We start from the raw sequence: 18,556 nt of genomic DNA, 5'->3' as shown, positions 1-18,556 counted from the left end.
TTAGCAGCAGTGCCAAAAGTGGAGGAATGTGGAGGATATACAAGTGAAGACCCCACAGGGTCAATCACTCTTAATTTTCTTAAGGCTCTTCCAAAATAAAAAAGCAGGGTTTGTAGCAGCAATATTTTTATGTTCTTTGGCTCTCATACTTCCTTTTCAGTTTTAGTTATCTGTATGTCTCCTTTGATTTTATCCTCATAGATCTATATCTATCAGTCTATCTATAGTTGTATTTAATTTCTTATGTGCTCTCACTTACTATTTTTCTTTGAATAAAAAGAGACGCAGCTTTTATTGTGGAGAATGCTTGTCCCCACCCCTCCATATTTACACATCTCATTGCTTGAGTGTCCCTCTCCAGCCGTTCATGCTAGATTCATGCCTAAGAATTGCCAGTGCAATGACAGTGGGGAGCTTTGTTAACAACTGGTGTAGCTGCACTCCAATTTACTTAGATTCAGAATGGTGGGAACTTTCAATGCTAATGGCCCTCAGGAGCCAGATACAAACTAAAATAAAGAAGAGGCAGGAACGTTATCATTTTCTTTCTTTTGCTGCTCACCGGACAGTCTGCAGCATTTAATTCACAATCGGGCCGATACAGTAAAGCGCGCTCCGGTGGAGCGCACTGTTACCCCAGGTTTGGATGCACATTTTTGATGCGTTAGCTTTACCCCTTATACAGTAAGGGGTAATCGCATGTTGAAAACGTGCGGCCAACCCCCCTGAAACTAATAGTGCCCGCAACATGCAAATGCATGTTGCGGGCACTATTAGACATTCCCGCGCAATACAGAAAGCAAAATGTGCAGTGAAGCCGCACATTTTACTTTAAAAAATTAACGCTTGCCCAAAGGCAGGCGCTAATTTCTGCCGGCGCTGGGGAAGTGCACAGAAAAGCAGAAAAAACTGCTTTTCTGTACACCCTCCGACTTAATATCATAGCGATATTAAGTCGGATGCCCCAAAAATTAAAAAAAATTAAAAAGTAAAAAAAAAAAAGTAAAATGTGCCCACGGCTCGCGGGTCAGAAGACGGACGCTCAATTATGCTGGTGTCTGTTTTCCGAACCCGTGGCTGTCAGCAGGCTCGAGAACAGACACTGGAAAAATTGAGCGTTGGCTATCAAACCCGCTGACAGCCGCCGCTCCTGTCAAAAGGAGGCGCTAGGGACGTGCTAGTGTCCCTAGCGCCTCCTTTTACCGCGGGCCCTCATTTCAATATTTTTTTTTACTAAATCGCACGCCTAGAAGATTGGCCTGTGCGCGCGTCGGGAGAGCAGGCGCTCGCCCGCTCTCCCGTGCTTCTTTCTGTATCGGCCTGAATGTTATCACTTGGAAGAGAAAACAGCCATAGACCACAGCTCTAGCATTTGCTATTCAATCATGAATATATGACAAGAAGCAATTTACAAAAGGATTCTCAGCAGGTAAACAGGTATTCACTCATGGGGAAAATCCCTTTCAAAATTGCTCCCCCTTTCCCTCTTCAATGCATGAAAAAGGGTGGGGCCAAGGCAGTCCCAGTAAAGAGGGCGTCCCCCATCCTGCCCTGGGGACCCCACAACCAGCTGGGCTTTCAGGCTATCCACAATGAATATGCATGAGATAGCTTTGCATACCATGGAGACTCCATATATGCAAATGTGTCTCATGCATCTTCACTGTGGATATCCTGAAAACCCGACTGGCTGTGGAGTCTCAGGAACCTGTGCTAAAGTATGCACAGGGAGTTTATTTTTAGCTCCTCCCAGGTACTTCCCGGCGGGAGTTTGTATTTGCATACTTTGTGGATATTTACAGTCCTGCAGTCCCCGCTGGGCAAGACATTTTCAAACTGATCCTCCGTGTGGACATTTTCTTGGAAAGTAAGTTTGTAGGCCCCAAAGTACCCTCAGGCCTGCAGCTCCACAGGGGAACTGAAAATTGCCCTCAGGGAAGGCAATATTCAAAGCACTTTCTGCTAATAAAATTGCAGAAGTGGAGGTTTTGAGTAGTACCCAACCTGTCTGCGTTTAAAAGCACGTGCGTCGTTGAGCAACGCGTGCTTTCAAACACAGATTCTGGAAGCATTCTCTAGAAGAGAAGAAAGGGGGGAGAAAGAGAAACTACATGAGAAGGTTTGAATATTCAAACCCACACACACAGGGGTAGATTTTAAAAGATGAACACTGATTTTATAACGTGCGCACGCCGGCATGCGCATTCTATAAAATTGGGTGGCTGCGCGCACATGTGTGCCGGATTTTATAATCCGTGTGCAGGCAGCGTGCGCGGGGGTGTGTGTGTGTGAATTTTTGCAAAGTCTGCGCAGAGATTAATTTGTGCCTTCCCTGGTTCCCTCCCAGTCCTCTCCAGTTAAGGCGCGAACTGGGAGGGAACTTCCCTAACTCCCTGCCTAACCATCCTTCCCCTCTCTTCCCCACCCCCCTAAATTCTTGCCTGAATTTTTTTATTTTATGACTTCCTGGATTCCCAGGGAGGTGGTGGATGCTGCCTCTGCAGCCTCCCCAGCCTTGGCTGACCTGGGGAATGACGTCCTGAGCCAGTAATTGAGATCAGGTCTCTCTGCATGGCAGTATGTGGCACCATCACAGAGCCACCAGGCCGGCCCTTAAAATGTGAATGTAATGAACATATTTCTGAATTAGTGATGTCCGATTTTAATTTTGAAAATAGTTTGATAGAGTAATAGAAGTGTGGCATGTAATTTGGCCAAAATGAAGTTATTGTAATTTATGCTGAAAGGACAGGGGAGTGGAGGTTTACCCATGGAATGGGATATCCGAGTTAGTAAGAGAAAATGTTTGATCCTGGTCTAGGAGCTGTGCAAACGTTCTTGATTGTGCCTGATAAGTAGTTCCAAAACCAACATAAATGCACCCATTTTTAAGGCAAATTCCAAGCAATTGAAACAATGTTAACTAGCACTAGATTTCACATTAAGTATGCTGAATGTATGTTGCAAAACAATGTATTGCTAATACCATGACAGCACATTTCAACATAATAGAAAGGTGCAATGAGAAATTCATGAAACCTGCCTTCCATACAAAAGAGTCCTCCAAAACTATACATTTAAGCACAGAGTGCACACAAACTGGCATGGAAATAAGAAAAAAAGTTACCATGTCCTTGGGTACGTTTACATCGGAACTAGAGATTACTCAAAAGCAATAACCAATTCACATATGATTTTTTTCCAATGTCCGTTTCTTCATCTGACTGATGAACCCATCTGAGAACTGCTTCTCTCTTCGAAGAAGCAGAAGTCCCACTTCTAACATGAGTGAATCAAGCTGTGATAGACATGCACACGTTTCCCATCGTCCCCGTGCGGCACTTCAGGGCACGATTATCCAAAGCTGAGCACCCAGAAGTGGAAGCTCACCTGACAGCTTCTGCTTGGTCTTTTTCTTCCAGAAATCCCAGGTTACGCTTCACTTCATGTAAAAGTTTGGTACCTTGAAAGCCACTGCCACGACCATCAAACTTCACAACGATGGCATTAAATGAGCTCACCAGCACCGTTGCCCAGTTTATTTCAAATTTTTCTGTCACACTCTGGCTACCAGGAGAGCCATCACTGAAAAGAAAATATCAAGTAAATATTACTCCATCTCAGAATCACACCCTGTTGAAAGGGCGAATCAAGCTCTACTTTTAAAGCATGTGCCCATATGTGAAAATCTCTCTCTTAATCTCTCACCTACAGCGTATTCCACTAAAACAAAACTACCATTATTCAGAGTTATGTATTGTTCATGCAATTTCGCATTAACTGCTCTTGCCTGGAATTGTCATAACCTATTATTATTATTTATTTTACTTTATATACCACTTGTAAAATAATTTATCCAAGCAGTAATAAAATGAAAAATACACATAAATTAATAACACAAAGCACGGTAACACAAAACAGCCATACAAAGCGGACAACAAGAAGTCCTAAAGTTTAACATACAGAGAGGCATTGGCCAAAATAAAACTGGTTAGCAAATGGTGGTCAACAGGCTATACTGTAAAATCAGCTTCTGCAATCAAAAGCCTGTCAGAAAAGCCATGTTTTCACTGCCTTCCAAAATTTAAAAAAGTTATTCCCATTTGTTTAATTTGAGTCCTATGTTATTACTTTTTCTTCTAACTCAGTAGTTCTCTACCCTCAGGATACACCCGGCCAATCAGGCTTTTAGGATATCCACAAATCTAGTATGTGACAGATTTGCAAACAGTGGATAGCCTGAAAACCTGACTGATTGGATATGTCCCTGGGTCTGTGTTGAAAACTTCTGATTCTAACTAATGTTTGGGACTTAAGAATTACAATTATCATTTCTTTCTGTATTGAATACAGAATATAAAAAATATGTTTGCAGCTCTTCTATTTTACATGTTAAGGATATAATTGGCAATTGTATTCTTTATAGTTTATTTGGATTATGTATGTATGTTTTTGGCTTTTGTTATCAGAGTGATTTTCCTTCAAATTTAGCAGGCTATAATTGATACAAAGTAAGAAAAGTAAAACTTATACACGGACAAGTATGGAAGAAATCAAAAGTGAACATATAGGCCTGGATTTTCTAAGGTCTGTGACCTTAGAAAATCCGGCGGTAACGGGGGGGGGGGGGGGGGGGGGGGCACACAGCTGATTGGACAAACGTCTTGTTTTAAAGACACATTTTTTAAAATGGATAGCTTTAAATAAAATGTTTGTGCCTATAAGATTATGCACAGATTTTCCCCAGAATTTCAAAGTTGATGCTACCAAATTTTGTTGTAGAATTAACTCGTAATTTTCTACAGGAATTGGGGGGTCTTGAATGTTAGTAACGGCCCTACTACTAAATATCTTGGAGGCTTCCTAGCTGCAGGTGGTATTCTGAACTTGAAATGGAATCTCTGTGGCATTTGGCTGCAGAAGATTCTGGATGACCTTATGGTTTGTTTAGTCAAATTCTGCCTCATGGACCTTTGGTCTTGACTGAACAATCATGGCTCTCCGATTTTGAGGGCCATTTTAGAAAAATAAAAACCCCAAATGCTGAAGTCATGCTGAAATACAGCGGTTGTAAGGAATCAGCCCGGTAAGTACAGACGACACATTGAAATACATTTTCTGGAAAAATATTTCCATCAGTTTCTACTTAGAAACTCCAGACTTCTGAATTAGCACACAAGAAAATAAGTAAGAAGTGAGACACAACCAAAAGTGCAGTAAACTGCTCATTTAAAAGTTATGGAAACAATCTTTTAATTCACATCCAGGCATTTATTTTTTTTTACAACATGGGGAGAAAAATCACTTCAGTTTGTCTTTTTATAAGAGACCGGGACTCCCTCCCTTCCAAAAAAACAAACAAACCTCACTTGCCCATGTGATCTTGGCTGACCAATCAGAGCACTCCATTTCTGAGCACCATTTTTATAATTAAAAACAAATAGAAAGTACTTACACTATGAGTAATAAAGGATAGTGGGATGTGTCTATAAACGTTGCTGGCTTTAGGATCTTCATTAGCAGTTCTAGGTGTAAGCACAACAAATAAATAGGCATGCTATTGACCAACAGAAATCGAATTTTGATCAAATGCTCTCAACAAAACAAGTATATAGAACAAGATATGAAACAGGATAAATATTAACTTTGCAATATCAAAAAGTGCATCAAGTATCATTTCTTTGAATTAATCTTTTATGGTCAGATATTACTAACAAAATCGCCAGTAACACTCTTTTTAATCCCCATTACTGTAATATGTAAAGATCACAGTGTATCTGATTGCCATAGAAACAAATATTTGGATCCAAACTGAGTACTAAAAGCAAACAGAAATCCTTCTTCTTCCCGAGGTTTAATAATGTGTGTGAAATTGTATACCAGGAACAATACAGCTGGTAGTTTCAGGATATATTTTTCATTTCTATCTACAAATTTGCTTCAACACAGATTTTGATAGTAGCCTCACCGAAGCAGTAAATATTTGTTCCCAGTCCCTTTTAACTTTTGGGAGATAGCTGGTATGTCACTTACACTCAATCAACAGGCTTGAATGAGCTGAGCACATACGAGCCGATATAGTAAAAACCGCGGGAGAGCCGGCACTCCGAGGTGAGCGTTTGCTCTCCCAATGCGTGCCCAGGCCACTCTCCTGGGCGCGCGATCGAGTATTTAAATGAAGGCCCACGGTAAAAGGAGGCGCTAGGGACACTAGCGCGTCCCTAGCGCCTCCTTTTTGAAAGAAGCGGCGGCTGTCAGCGGGTTTGACAGCCAACGCTTAATTTTACTGGCGTTGGTTCTTGAACCTGCTGACAGCCACGGGTTCGGAAAACAGACACGGGCTAAATTGAGCGTCCGTCTTCCAACCCGCGGGCCGCAGGCAGATTTAAATTTTTTTTTTTTTAAATTTTGGGGCCTCCGACTTAATATCGCTATAATATTGTTGGAGGGTGTACAGAAAAGCAGTTTTTTCTGCTTTTCTGTACACTTTCCCTGTGCCAGCCGAAATTAACTTCTGCCTTTGGGCAGGTGTTACTTTCTGTATTGCGTGGGATGCATGTTGTGGGCGCTATTAGTTTTGGGGGGGGGGGCGGGGTTTGACCACGCGTTTTCGATGCGCTATTACCCCTTACTGTTTAAGGGGTAAAAATAGTGTGTCGAAAACGCGCAGCCAAACCGGGACTAAAGGTGCATTTGGCTGAGCGCACCATACTGAATCGGCCCGATAGAAAGTGAAAATCAGTGTGACACAAGAAGTTTAAGAGGGCCAAAACTAAGAGGATAGATTTCTTTCTGAGCACACCTCAGTTTGCATTAATGGAGCCCTTTCTAAAAGAATGCACAGTAAAGCTTCTTGAATCTAGAGGATTTTAGGATCTGAGACAGCATGGGATGATGTCAGATGAACCTTTGATTGGGTCACTGGAGAATTAGATCAAGGGTGTGTGTTGAATTTGTTACTTGGATTTTAGCAATGCTTTTGATACTCTCCCACTTAGAAAGCTCATATAAATAAGTCAGCATCCTTGAGATGGGCCCCAGGATGGTAGAATGGTTGCGTGATAGTCAGCAGAGGGTAGCTGCAAATGGAAGTCACTCTGAGGAAAGAAAGATGGTGTGCATTTAGGGCTCGATCTAGGGGCTGTTTTTGTTCAATATTTTTGTGAGGGATATTTGTGGAGGGAATTAGGAGGGAAAGTTTGTCTGTTTCAGATGATGGTAAAATCAGTAACATAGTGGATATGCTGGAGGAAGTAGTTGGAATGAGAAAAATTTAAGGAAGCTCAAAGCATACTCAACTGCTTGGTAGTTAAGTATCAATAAAAAAGAAAAGGCAGTAAATGATAAGCAGACAGACACTTTAAAGCAGGAAAAAGATCTTGGAACAATTATATTGATGACTTTAACGTTCAGAAACAGTGCAACAAGACAAAGGCCAGAGTTGGAAGGATGCTAAGGAGGGATATAACTAGGATAAGAAAGGGGGATTATGACGTACTCTTTATTAGCGAAACCTCACCTAGAGTACTGTGTCCAAAACTGAAGGCCTTACACCTCAAGAAGGACACAGATAGCAGGGCCAGCAGGAGCATTAGGTGGAGTAGGCAGCCACCTAGGGGGCCAGAAGTGGGCGGGGTGCTGTCGTCGGACGCTAGGACGGCATTTTTGAAAGGAGCAAATGAGGGCAGAGAGGCGGGTGCGGTATGGCGAAGGAGGTGCACGTGAGGCACGGAGCTGGGAAAGGTTGCGGTGTGCGACTAGCGGTGCTCGGGTGGCTGTGGGGAGAGGGAGGAAGGGAGAGATAGAGAGGGGGGAAGGGAGAGATAGAGATTATGTGACGTCGTTACTTCGGCTGCAGATCCTTTCACCGGCACTGATAGACCTGAAGCGGTACAGAGAAGGATTACCAAAAATGATGTGGGGTCTACATCAGAAACCTTATGAGATAAGACTCAGAAATCTAAACATGTTTCTCCTAAAGGACAAATTCTGATACAAATTCAAGGCATAAATAATGAAGAAGTGGCAAACCTGTTTCAAGGATGTTCTAGAACAAAGGATATGAGGTTTTGAGGGGGTAATATTCAAAGCCATCTGCTAGGGTGAAATAGCGTTTTGCCCATGGAGAACTGCGCACTTGATATCGGGGTAAGCTTACGCTAATATAGCCTGTGTGCATGTAAGCTTACTCATAGTGAACAGTGCGTTCCTGGGGGCAGAGTTGGGCAGCAGTTTGCACTAGTTTTACATTTTCAAAAGTATTCACAAACTTCCTCAGAAATATTATGCACATATATGATCAGATGTAATTGTCTGCGGGTAGTTTTAGGGGCACTTTCCCTTTGTGAACTGGTGTAACTTACGTACCTATTTGATTGAAAATACACGTGGGTTGTTACAAAATGATCCCCTATGAGGTAATAACAGGGGCTGCTTGGAAATTACTCTTCCCCCTTGCAAACCTTTGAAAATATAGCCCAGTATTGTGAAATGTAATATTTTCTCATTCATCCTGAAAGAAACTGAAGAGGCATCCTTTCACATTTATACAATAAGATCATAAGACCATAAGAAATATCACACTGGGTCAGACGGGTGGTCTCTTAAACCCAGCATCCTGTCTCCAGCACTGGAGAACTGTGAGAACTAGGGAGGCAATAATCAAACTGCCTGCATTTCTGCAAACCCTGCAGGCAGTTTTTATTCTACGAATAATCAAAGCAAAATTAGGTAGGCAGCTTTGCTTTGATTATTGCCCCATGGAAAAGTACCCACACGAAATTGCCCCTATTTCAAGGCCAGATTCCACGAGTGGTTTCGGATTTTCAATCCTACCTACATAAATGCCTGCCCTGACTAAAATCTGCCATGGGAATGCTTTTAACATATTTGGGTAAACGTCTCTGTGTTGCTGACACACATGGGTACCTTCACCCACACAGAGGGTTGGCAACAGTGCCCCCCAGGTTCCTATAGCAGATTTTTCAAGATTCTGTGGCACCAGTTAGCAAATTCTGTAGCAGACTTTTCAAACTTCTGCAGCAATGATGTAGCATATTGCATAATTTCTTTTATAAAGTTTCACACGTCTGACTATGCAAAAAAAAAAAAAAAGGTAATTGTTTTCATTGAACACTATTCATGCTGTTTGTTTTTAAATGACATTTACATTACATACAAATAAAAAATGTACCAAGTACAAAAGTCAACAATTTACCACGTTAAGATACATGAGTTACATATTCTTAATTGTGAAATGTCACTTTTGCTTTGAACTGAAATAGTGCAACCCTCCTTGTCATATTTTCTTGAGAAACTCCTTGCCATCTTTCCAAGTATATGAACTTATGTACACTAAATATGCCGTCAGTATCAGCAGTTTGTTGTACCATTAATTGTACAGAAAGATATGCACACTTAAAGGTGAATTTTAAAAGCCCTACGCGCACCAAAGCTGAGAGATATTGCACAAGAGGGGCCGGCATGCACCGCACAACTTTTAAAATGCCCCCATGTATGAGCACAGGCTAAAAGTTCAGAAAAAAGGGCATGGTCTGGGCGGGTCATGGGTGTGTCGGGCAAAGGCCAAGAAATGTGCGCGAAAATACTTGCACGCCCAGGCATGCGCCAGGGTCTCCTGCCGTGTAAATTTACCTCTGCTATGGAGGATACGTAAGTAGTAAATTAAAAAAATTTAGGTGGGGAAATCGGTGTTTTAAGGGTCAGAGCTAACAGGAGAAAGGGTGGCTTTAAAATTAGGGGGGGTTTGCAAGCCTTTTCTCTAAACTGGGTGAACTGAGAACAAACTGGGAGAACAGGGTATGGTGCTGGCGTGCTTGCTCATGCGCGCATCCATATCAAATTTTGCGCACATGTATGTGCGTTCAGCCAGCATACGGGCGTATATTGGACACACAGAAACAGATTAAAAAAAAAGGGACTGAATGAATCCACGTTTGAAACTTCTCAGCATTAGTGTCAGTCATCAAGGTGGCTAGGAATTGAAATTAATGGCCTCTCTGAGGGCTGTGAGACACCTGAAGTTTCAGGCTTTCACAAACACATTCAGGTCTTTGTAAATGATTTAAATGGCCACATGTGCAGGAGGGACTGCAACAAGCTAATCTTGCCGTTTCTTCCACAGCTGCCCGATTGCAGGAAGCTAGGGGCACAGGCTGGCAATAATTAAAAATCCCATTTAAGTAGGTAAAATAATGTTTCACCCTCGGAAAAGGTTTTCATTAATGCCCTCTCTAAATGAATTTGGTAGCACAGCATGAAAAGGGATTTCAACTTAAGTATTTTCTTCAAAGACCGATTTTATGGCCTGGTCATGCAAGAAGCTTTAATCGTACGATAAGTGGAAGCTCCAAGAGGCTCATGAGGTTAGGGTTTATGCTTCCTTCTTCCTTACCCTAAGGCTAACAGACCGTGGAGTTCTCACTCCAAAAGAAGCCAAAATACGCCAAGAACAAATGTTCTATTAGGTAAGGAAAGAAGGGATAGAATAGCAGACAGCGTATCGGAGAAGATCTATGGAAGGGAGCGATGATGGTAAAAGGAAAGTGGATGCAGCAGGAAACAGAGGAGGGAATCGTCTCTTGCACGTCTACGCCCACCCTTATCCATGCTGTGCATCATCTTTGGTCTTTATACCCGCACTGCTTTAAAATAGCAGAAGCCTGACAAAAGTAGGCTCAATGTATCTACGATGAGGCTGGAAAGGCGGCCATGGTAAATATCCATTCTGAAAGGCTAGTGAATAAAAGAAATCAATGTCTAAAGGGGCAATAGATGAAATAAAATGTGTGAGAGGATGAACAGTCTGATCAATATTAAGCGTGAAATGAACCTGGTGTATCTAATATCAAGCATAACGTGGTTGAAAAAAAGCTGTGGGTTATATAGAAAGGAGAAAGAAAAATACCCGTGGTAAACAAAATGTATGAAGTGTAGCCATACTGTGAGGACATAAATGCTTACTGCATGCCATAAGAAAAAGCCAAAGTCCAGGAAGAGAGCTATAGAAACATTCCAAGCTAAAATGCATTCCTCCTTACAAGCTTTAATACTTGATGCAGGAAAGGACATGCAACTGACATAACATTTAGATGACCAATGTTCTGAAAATTAATCTGGATGTCTAAAGGAAAAGCCACACTGCCGAACTGCTCTCTTAGAAATGCTGCGAGGCATTAGGCAGCACTATTCTGAGAGCAGCTGTGGTGCTGGCAGGGGGTGGCTTCCCTCTATCCTGATGGCAAAGAATTCTGGCCACTCGAGAGGGGTGAATGGGTACTCGGGATGGATGAGATGGTGTAAAGGAGGCCCAAAGTTTAGGTTTCAGTGGGAGGGAATGGGCTTGGGGGCCAGACGCTCATATTTTGATTGTCAAGGGAGGCATAGAAAACTGAAAGGGGCAGAGGCCTATTTTGTCCTGTATAAGTGGATGGAGGGATCAGTAGGTGGAGACCCATTCTTTTGGGTATTGGGGATGGGTGGATAGAGGTACTTAGCTGTTCAGTGCTAATTTTCAGTGCCAGTTGGTATTTAAATGCCACTTTTCAAAAAAGGCTTCACAGCCTAAAACTAGGCAGCCATACTTTGTCTCCCTAACAGGCGAATTTTAAAAGCCCTATGTGCGCCAAACCCGGAAAATACGCACACAAGCGGGGCCAGTGCGCATCGTACAAATTTTAAAAGGTGCCCATGTACATGCATATCTCTTACTACGTGCACAAGTCAAAAGTTTATAAAAAGGGATGAGGCATAGATGTGATCTGGGCAGGGTGTGGGCACGTCGAGGGAAGGTCAAGAGATGTGCGCATAAATATCATGCAGACAGGCATGAATCGGGATGCCCTGCCACATAACTTTACCACTGCTATGAATGGCGTGTAAGAAGAAAAATAAAAAAAAATCTAGGTTAGTAGTTGGGTTTTAAGAATTGGGGCTAACAGGGAGAAAGGGAGGCTAATAAATAAGGGAGCTTGGTAGTGCTATCTCTAAACTGGGCGAACTTGGAATGAACTGGGAAAACAGTGTATGGCATCAGTGCGCGACCCTTATAAAATTCCCCTGCTTCCACGGTAGATGCACCATTTATGCGTACATGTGTGCATCCATTTAAAATTGTGCGCACATGTACGTGTGTTCAGACTATTTTATAACATGCGCGCATATATGTGCATTCAGCCTATTTTGTATAACATGCGCGCATGTACACACATTCAGCTTATTTGATAACATGCGTGCATGTTATAAAATGGCCGTGTCTCTGGACAAGAGCCAGCCAAGTGCGCGCACATGTGCGCCCGCATGGCTGTTTCAAAGTTACAGTCCCTCTTTAGGTGAATTTTCAGGCGAAAAGCTAGGGATCAGCTTTTTAAATGGTGCGCAGAAACAAAGTTTGAAAGTAACTTTACCCAGTTTTCTCAGGGAAAAAGTTCTCTTTGCAAATTCACCCTAGGAAAATACACCCAGATCCGCCCTTCCTATTTGTGCGGGTCCTTTATCTATGAAAATATACACTTTCGAAACGTATAAGTACAGTACATAAGCAAGTGCTAATGTCACCCTAGCCCCATCCCATCCCAGGAACGCTTCTTTCTGTATTACGTGGTAGCATGTAAGTACCTTTATGCGCAGATAGAGTAGGCAATTTTGAAAGATCCCATTTCTGGCATAAAACACAGATTTGTGCAAAAGGCTTTGAACATTGCCCTCGTAGTCACCTTAGATTTGGTTGAAAATTCCCCTCATTTTAATCACTAAAAATTAGATTCCTAGATCGGGTGCTCACATTCTTTATGGCCTGTGACTAGGGGGAGGGTGGTTTTCAATCCCCCTCCAGTTTCTTGCCTGATGGGGACACGGGCACATACGTTAGCACAGATTTTCAGGTGCAAACTCCCCACATTTATTGAATTCTTTTTTGTGTTTATTGGGCATACTACTGTAAAGGTAGGTAATCAAGTAACAAAAGCAAATAAATAAATAAATAACTCCCCCCTGCATGTATTTTGGCCATTTCCCCACCCCTGAATGCACTATTGAAAGGGGCTTTGTTTGCTGGTTTACCCATGGAAAATCCCTTGGAAAATTGCCCCAGTAGTGACTAGGCTCACTAATCACAATGTTAGCATTATTTTTTTTAGCATGTCCTTTAGTAACTTGGCACATAAATGCAATTTAGATTACAAGGGCAAGTCAATTAAATTGGTGTTAGCAGCATTTTTCAGAAGAATTAGTGACCATATTAACAATTATGGTTAAGTGGTTTGCTCTGTAATCATTTTCTGACACACAGTAAAATTACTTACTCCAAATTGAATACTAATGACCAACGAATTGGATCAATAGCCTAGGGACAGGCAAAAAAGCAACCATTTGGCTTTACTGTTTAAATATAGATAGTACATGAAGCATGCTGATTCAGTCACTATTAGGTCTTCAGAACAGAGCAAAGAAACATGTTTTACACACACACACGTGTGTGTGTAAAACATTATCATGTGTATGTATATATATTTGTAAAACATTATCATGTGTATGTGTATATATTTCACAGTATGCACTCATAATCATTCCTATCATCCACATCTATAACACCACTCACTACTCACTCACACATATCATAAAACATTCATAAAAATCACCTATATTGTACTTATACTCATTTCTAACTAGGCAAATATAAATTATATTGCATTTGACCAGAAGAATTAAATTTGTGTGCCCCACCACTTCCAGCGTCAATTTAAATGTATTCCCTATGTTTCTCATTCCCACTTGATACTTAGCTTGCTCTTGGCTCAATCCCTACAAAAGCCTCTGTTTTGCCAGTATTGGCTTCACCTGGCTTCATCAGGGGAATATATCTGCCGCTGAAAAAATAAGGTTCTTTTGTACCACAATGTTTTTATAAAAACTGATAACAATAACTTTTCGAGGAGTGCTCAAGCTGATTGCATTTCAGCAAAATGCTATGTTCTTAAAGCCGTTCACCATGGAGAATGCTGACAAATAGTTATCCATTAACTTTGAAGCTCAGTCCAAGAACAATTTATCAAGCCTTTAAGCACATTATCTGATAATGCGTAGCCATATTTGTTAACTCACTCCTTCTCTCATTATATCTTTATGGTGCCAAGACTTTATTGATACACACACACACACACACACACACACGATAGTGTTTCACATAAAAAATTCAAATAACAATGGTTTATGATGTTGGGATGTCTTAAACTGTTATTGAACTTTGAGAAAAATATAATATTTCTCAGAGATATATCCTTTGAATATATGATACAGGGAGTCAAAACAAGCACTGCAAATAAAAAAGGGTTTTAATTAATAAAGAAAATATAAATGGATTCATTTAAGAAGGGAGAATTGAAAATAATAGAAATATGCTGAACAGATCAAAGGTCAAACTTTTATATGGTTTTTAGCATTGGAAGAACTGTAATTCTATAAAGATTATGGATTGCTCCTAGGGTCACCCTTCTTCAGAAAAAGGCTACAATATTAATTACCATGAGGCCAATATTCAGGGCTATTTAGCCAGATAAGTATGTATGGCTAAGTAGCAGTCACACTTAGCAACCATCACTTAGCCGGATAAGTTGTGGGCAGGTTATGGGCATTCTGGGGAGGAGATACTTATTTGGATAATTAGCCATATAAGTAGTTAATCTAATAAGTTAGACCTACTCAACAGCAGGTCTAAAGTTAGCCAGATAAGACTTAGCTAGTGACTTATTTGGGGATATGCAGAAGCACAGCTGTACTGCTGAACATTCCTTGCAAATTATCCAGATAAGTCTTATCCAGCCAACTTACTTAACAGGGTATTTCTGAACATCTGCCCCCATGAGATTGTTAGTAGATTGTGATACCTTTCAGTGAACCAACATAAGAATAATCCAGAGATGATGATGTACTTGCACTTTTGAGTCAGCACTGGTACTTTTATCAGATGTGGTCAAAAATCCTATCATCCAGCTAGATATTTCCAAGTCAATGATCTTCAGAGAACTATGGATGTGACAGGTTTTGGCCAAGAATCAGGGTATTTCTTTTTCATTTCCCTTTCATCAATTTAAGATGAAACTCAACATTTTATAGAAGTAATATTAAAATGATTAATACTTACTGTAATCCTCTATTGTGATATTAATGAATTCTATTTTAGGCATTTGTCTAGAATCCATAACCTTATGCACATTAGTATTTGCCTCCAGCTCAAAGATATCTGCAATAAAAAGGAACAAAATAAGGTTTCTAGTATCAACAAGCATAGATTATCAGATGCCATTACATCCTCAATCCATGACAGCTGCTTCCAGTCCAATATAATAACTACAAAACAACAGGATGCTTCCTCAAAATGTAGACCCCATTCAGAATAAAAGTGAATTAATTTATTTTATTCTATTACCAGCCTCAAGGGAGAGGGAAGATCTTTGTACACATAAGGTAAGGTTTCTAGCAACAATCATGATGGAAATATCTTAAATATGAAAAAAAGGGGGATCCAAGATGGCTGATCTTTAGATGGCAATGTGGGATCTCTCTCGGGAGTTTTTGCTTTCACTTTTGCCTTTCCGTTTCTTTTTACTTGCTATGGGCAGAAAGAGGAAGCCGAAGCCTGGGTCTTACCCCGCAGCCCACCCGATGCACCTCTTGACGGGCCCGATGGACATCCAAGGTGTCCACAGCATGTCGACACCGGGAAGTCAGCCGCTGGAGAGAGTGGGAGGGGAATTTTTGCTCCCTTCTCCCCAGGCTTGCTTTCACCGTTGAGGCCGATAGAGACAACCCCAACCAGGAATCTCACTACAGCTTGAGCCTCCCAGGAACCATGTGGAGTGTCGCTGGATGAAGAACCTGACGCGGCGCTCTTGGCGGGGAGTGGTGGAGAAGGCTCTGCAGCGGTTAGTGGTATGATCGTCTCTGGACACCCAGGTGAAGTGTTTGCTAGACTGAAGGATTGAAGAGAGATGGAGATTCCGATGCTGGATTGTTGAATGAGTCGCAACTGCAATTTCAGCCATCCTTGCCTGTGAAGAGACCTTCTTCTTTTTCTCTTGAGTCTATCTGGGATGCCTTTGTGGACCTGGGGAGTTCTATTTCTTAACAACTATCCCTTTTGGTTAAAAAGTGTGTGCATTCGGATAAGTGAGTCCAAGTACTGGAAAATACTTCAATGGACCTGGGTCAGCAACTGGTGTTAATACAAACTGATATGAATGAAGTTAAGCTAACCCAGGAGGCAATTATCAAAGAGAATTCGAATCTTGCTTCAAAAATGGAAACCTTTGAAAATATGCTGAGGAATAAAAATCTCTTTAATATCTCCATAGGAATTGTTTACAAGATATTTAATTGAGATTTTCCATGTTCCTGAGAATGCTATTCCTTCTGTTTCTAAGATCTATTTTCTTACACCTTTTAAAAGGAGATCTGAAGAAGCCAATGGGGACGTTCATGCCTTTGGTTCCTATTGAAGATCCTAGTTTGGATGTTTTTGCTTTGCTTGAGACCTCGGTTACTGAAATGGCTGTCCCAGCTACGTTGATAGATACACTTGTTCGTGAACCTGATAAAGACTGGCTATTAAGACTTTTCTTTTGACATAGATCTGAAACTTTTTTTGCAATTTAAAGTAAAAGTATTTCCTGATGCCTCTAGACAGAAAAAAATGAAAGCAATTTCTCCTTATGCGTTCTAAGGTTCAACAAGGGGGGAGTGTTTTTTCTCTCAAGTTTCTTTGTAAATGCTTAATTATCAGGATAATTCTTATGTTTTTTATGAACCCCTACAATTGACTCAAATCTTGAGTGACAAAACCGCAATTATTGGATCCTCTGAAATTTCTCAGTCTTGAATCTTTGGTTACTAGTTCTCTAACATATAGTAGTACTGCTTAAATATCGATCTTTTTTTTTCCCTGAATATTTTATTATATTATTTCCTTGGGTTGTGTATTGGATCTCCTCATTGTTGGGGGACTAACAGGGTCATTCATCAAATTGCATTAGGGCCTTATCTCGGGCGTTAGGACCCTAACATTCATGATAACGCCATAATGCAAGCGTTATTTATCACATGGCGAGATGAGTATGCAAATTATATAATTTTAGTCAAAAGGGAGGAATTTAGGCAGAGTTTATGAAAATGAGGGGTGTTTAACGTTGCGTGTGATAGTGCATTCACTGGAAATAACTACACCTTTTTTTCCTGGTGTTATGCTGTGTGAAAAATATTGCAAAGCCTGTTTCGGGCAGGAGGGGGTTAGGGGAGAGGGAAGGGGAGAGGGAATTGATTGGAATGGAGTGAGTGAATGAGAGGGAGAGAAAAAGAGCCTCTAGGTTTGCATACATACTAGTCAACTATTTATACCACTGTAGGAGGGTCAACTAGTAACTCGAGGTGAGGTTTTAGTGGTGGTCTAGGATTTGGGGGCAGTTTTACATGCACAATCAGAGATACAAACAGCACAATACACATCATTGAAGGTTTGATGTGATTTGGAGTGAGGAAAGGTACACAAAAATGAGATTTGTACAATGTACTCTCATTGTAAGTTGCTATTAGAGCTTCCCTTTTTGGAGACAATGGCCTACTTACCCTCTTCTCTGTAGAACATATCCTGATAACTTGACATAGAGGCTGCTACTCAAGGCCACACCATTTGAGGTTTACTCTGCCATATGTATATGCTGGCTGGTTAGGCTGACAAATAATCTGTCAGTATGTTTTGTGTGCATACAATGAAATGTTGGCACATTTCTCCAGTTGATTGTAGGGGACAGGTTTGACTGCAAACTTTTGCACACAGTGATGAAGCTGCCTTCAACAGCCAGGCTCCCATCCCTGCACTGCCCAGGGATGCAGATCTTTGCATCTTTGCTAAGGATGATCCTGGCCAGTGGGAAATCTTGAGACTACAATCTCCCTGAATCCTCCTCAGCTGTCAGACAGCAGCTAACATGGGATTTCAGCAGCCAGCAAGTAGATGACATTTTTACTAAAGTTTCTCATCTAAAAAGCCTTTCATGTTGAGTGCCTTTTAAGTGGAGTGAGGACACAAGTAAGGGGTCCTAAGTAATCTCTTGTAGAGTGCTTAGTGTCACTTTACTTAACACCAGACAGGACACACATGTAGACAATGTATGGCACCTGCAGCTGCACATTTTTGCTCTTTAGAGATTAGCAAGACCTAGTGCTTTCTATACTTTGCAAGATATCTCCAGATTAAAAAAGTATGTGAGGACAGCATTTGGTGCTCAACCCAGAGAGAAGACCCAATATTTGGTCAAAGGTGAAATATCTTCACAATGGAAGAGGCCAATGGTTTGTCATAGCTGTTCTATGACATTAGCTAAGCTATATAACCTATTGGCCATCAACAGCATGAAGACATTGGTACATCACCTCTACCCAAACATTTTGACATCTCTTTCATCGGACAGCATATGAGGTGAACACTAGCTAGCTAGTGCCCATCTCACATACATACCCATGTACCCAACAGTTTGCTAACAGT

At 41.2% G+C, this 18,556-nt stretch overlaps 1 protein-coding gene across 1 annotated transcript in view; it reads right to left on the bottom strand.

Annotated features, from left to right (window-relative positions):
- DPP6 (dipeptidyl peptidase like 6) overlaps window positions 1-18,556 on the bottom strand; it is a 1,747,714-nt gene that overhangs the window by 25,314 nt on the left and 1,703,844 nt on the right. The window contains exons 18-20 of the mRNA XM_029588457.1: window positions 15,161-15,259; window positions 5,456-5,525; window positions 3,391-3,585 (exon numbers count right to left, since the gene is read on the bottom strand). Coding sequence (XP_029444317.1) covers window positions 3,391-3,585; window positions 5,456-5,525; window positions 15,161-15,259 — 364 coding nt within the window. The remainder of the gene's footprint in view (window positions 1-3,390; window positions 3,586-5,455; window positions 5,526-15,160; window positions 15,260-18,556) is intronic.

Source organism: Rhinatrema bivittatum, chromosome 2 (genome assembly GCF_901001135.1).
Source record: "Rhinatrema bivittatum chromosome 2, aRhiBiv1.1, whole genome shotgun sequence".
Lineage (NCBI taxonomy): Eukaryota > Metazoa > Chordata > Amphibia > Gymnophiona > Rhinatrematidae > Rhinatrema > Rhinatrema bivittatum.
The sequence above is the reverse complement of the archived record's forward strand: the minus strand, read 5'-3'. Positions and strand labels throughout refer to the sequence as shown.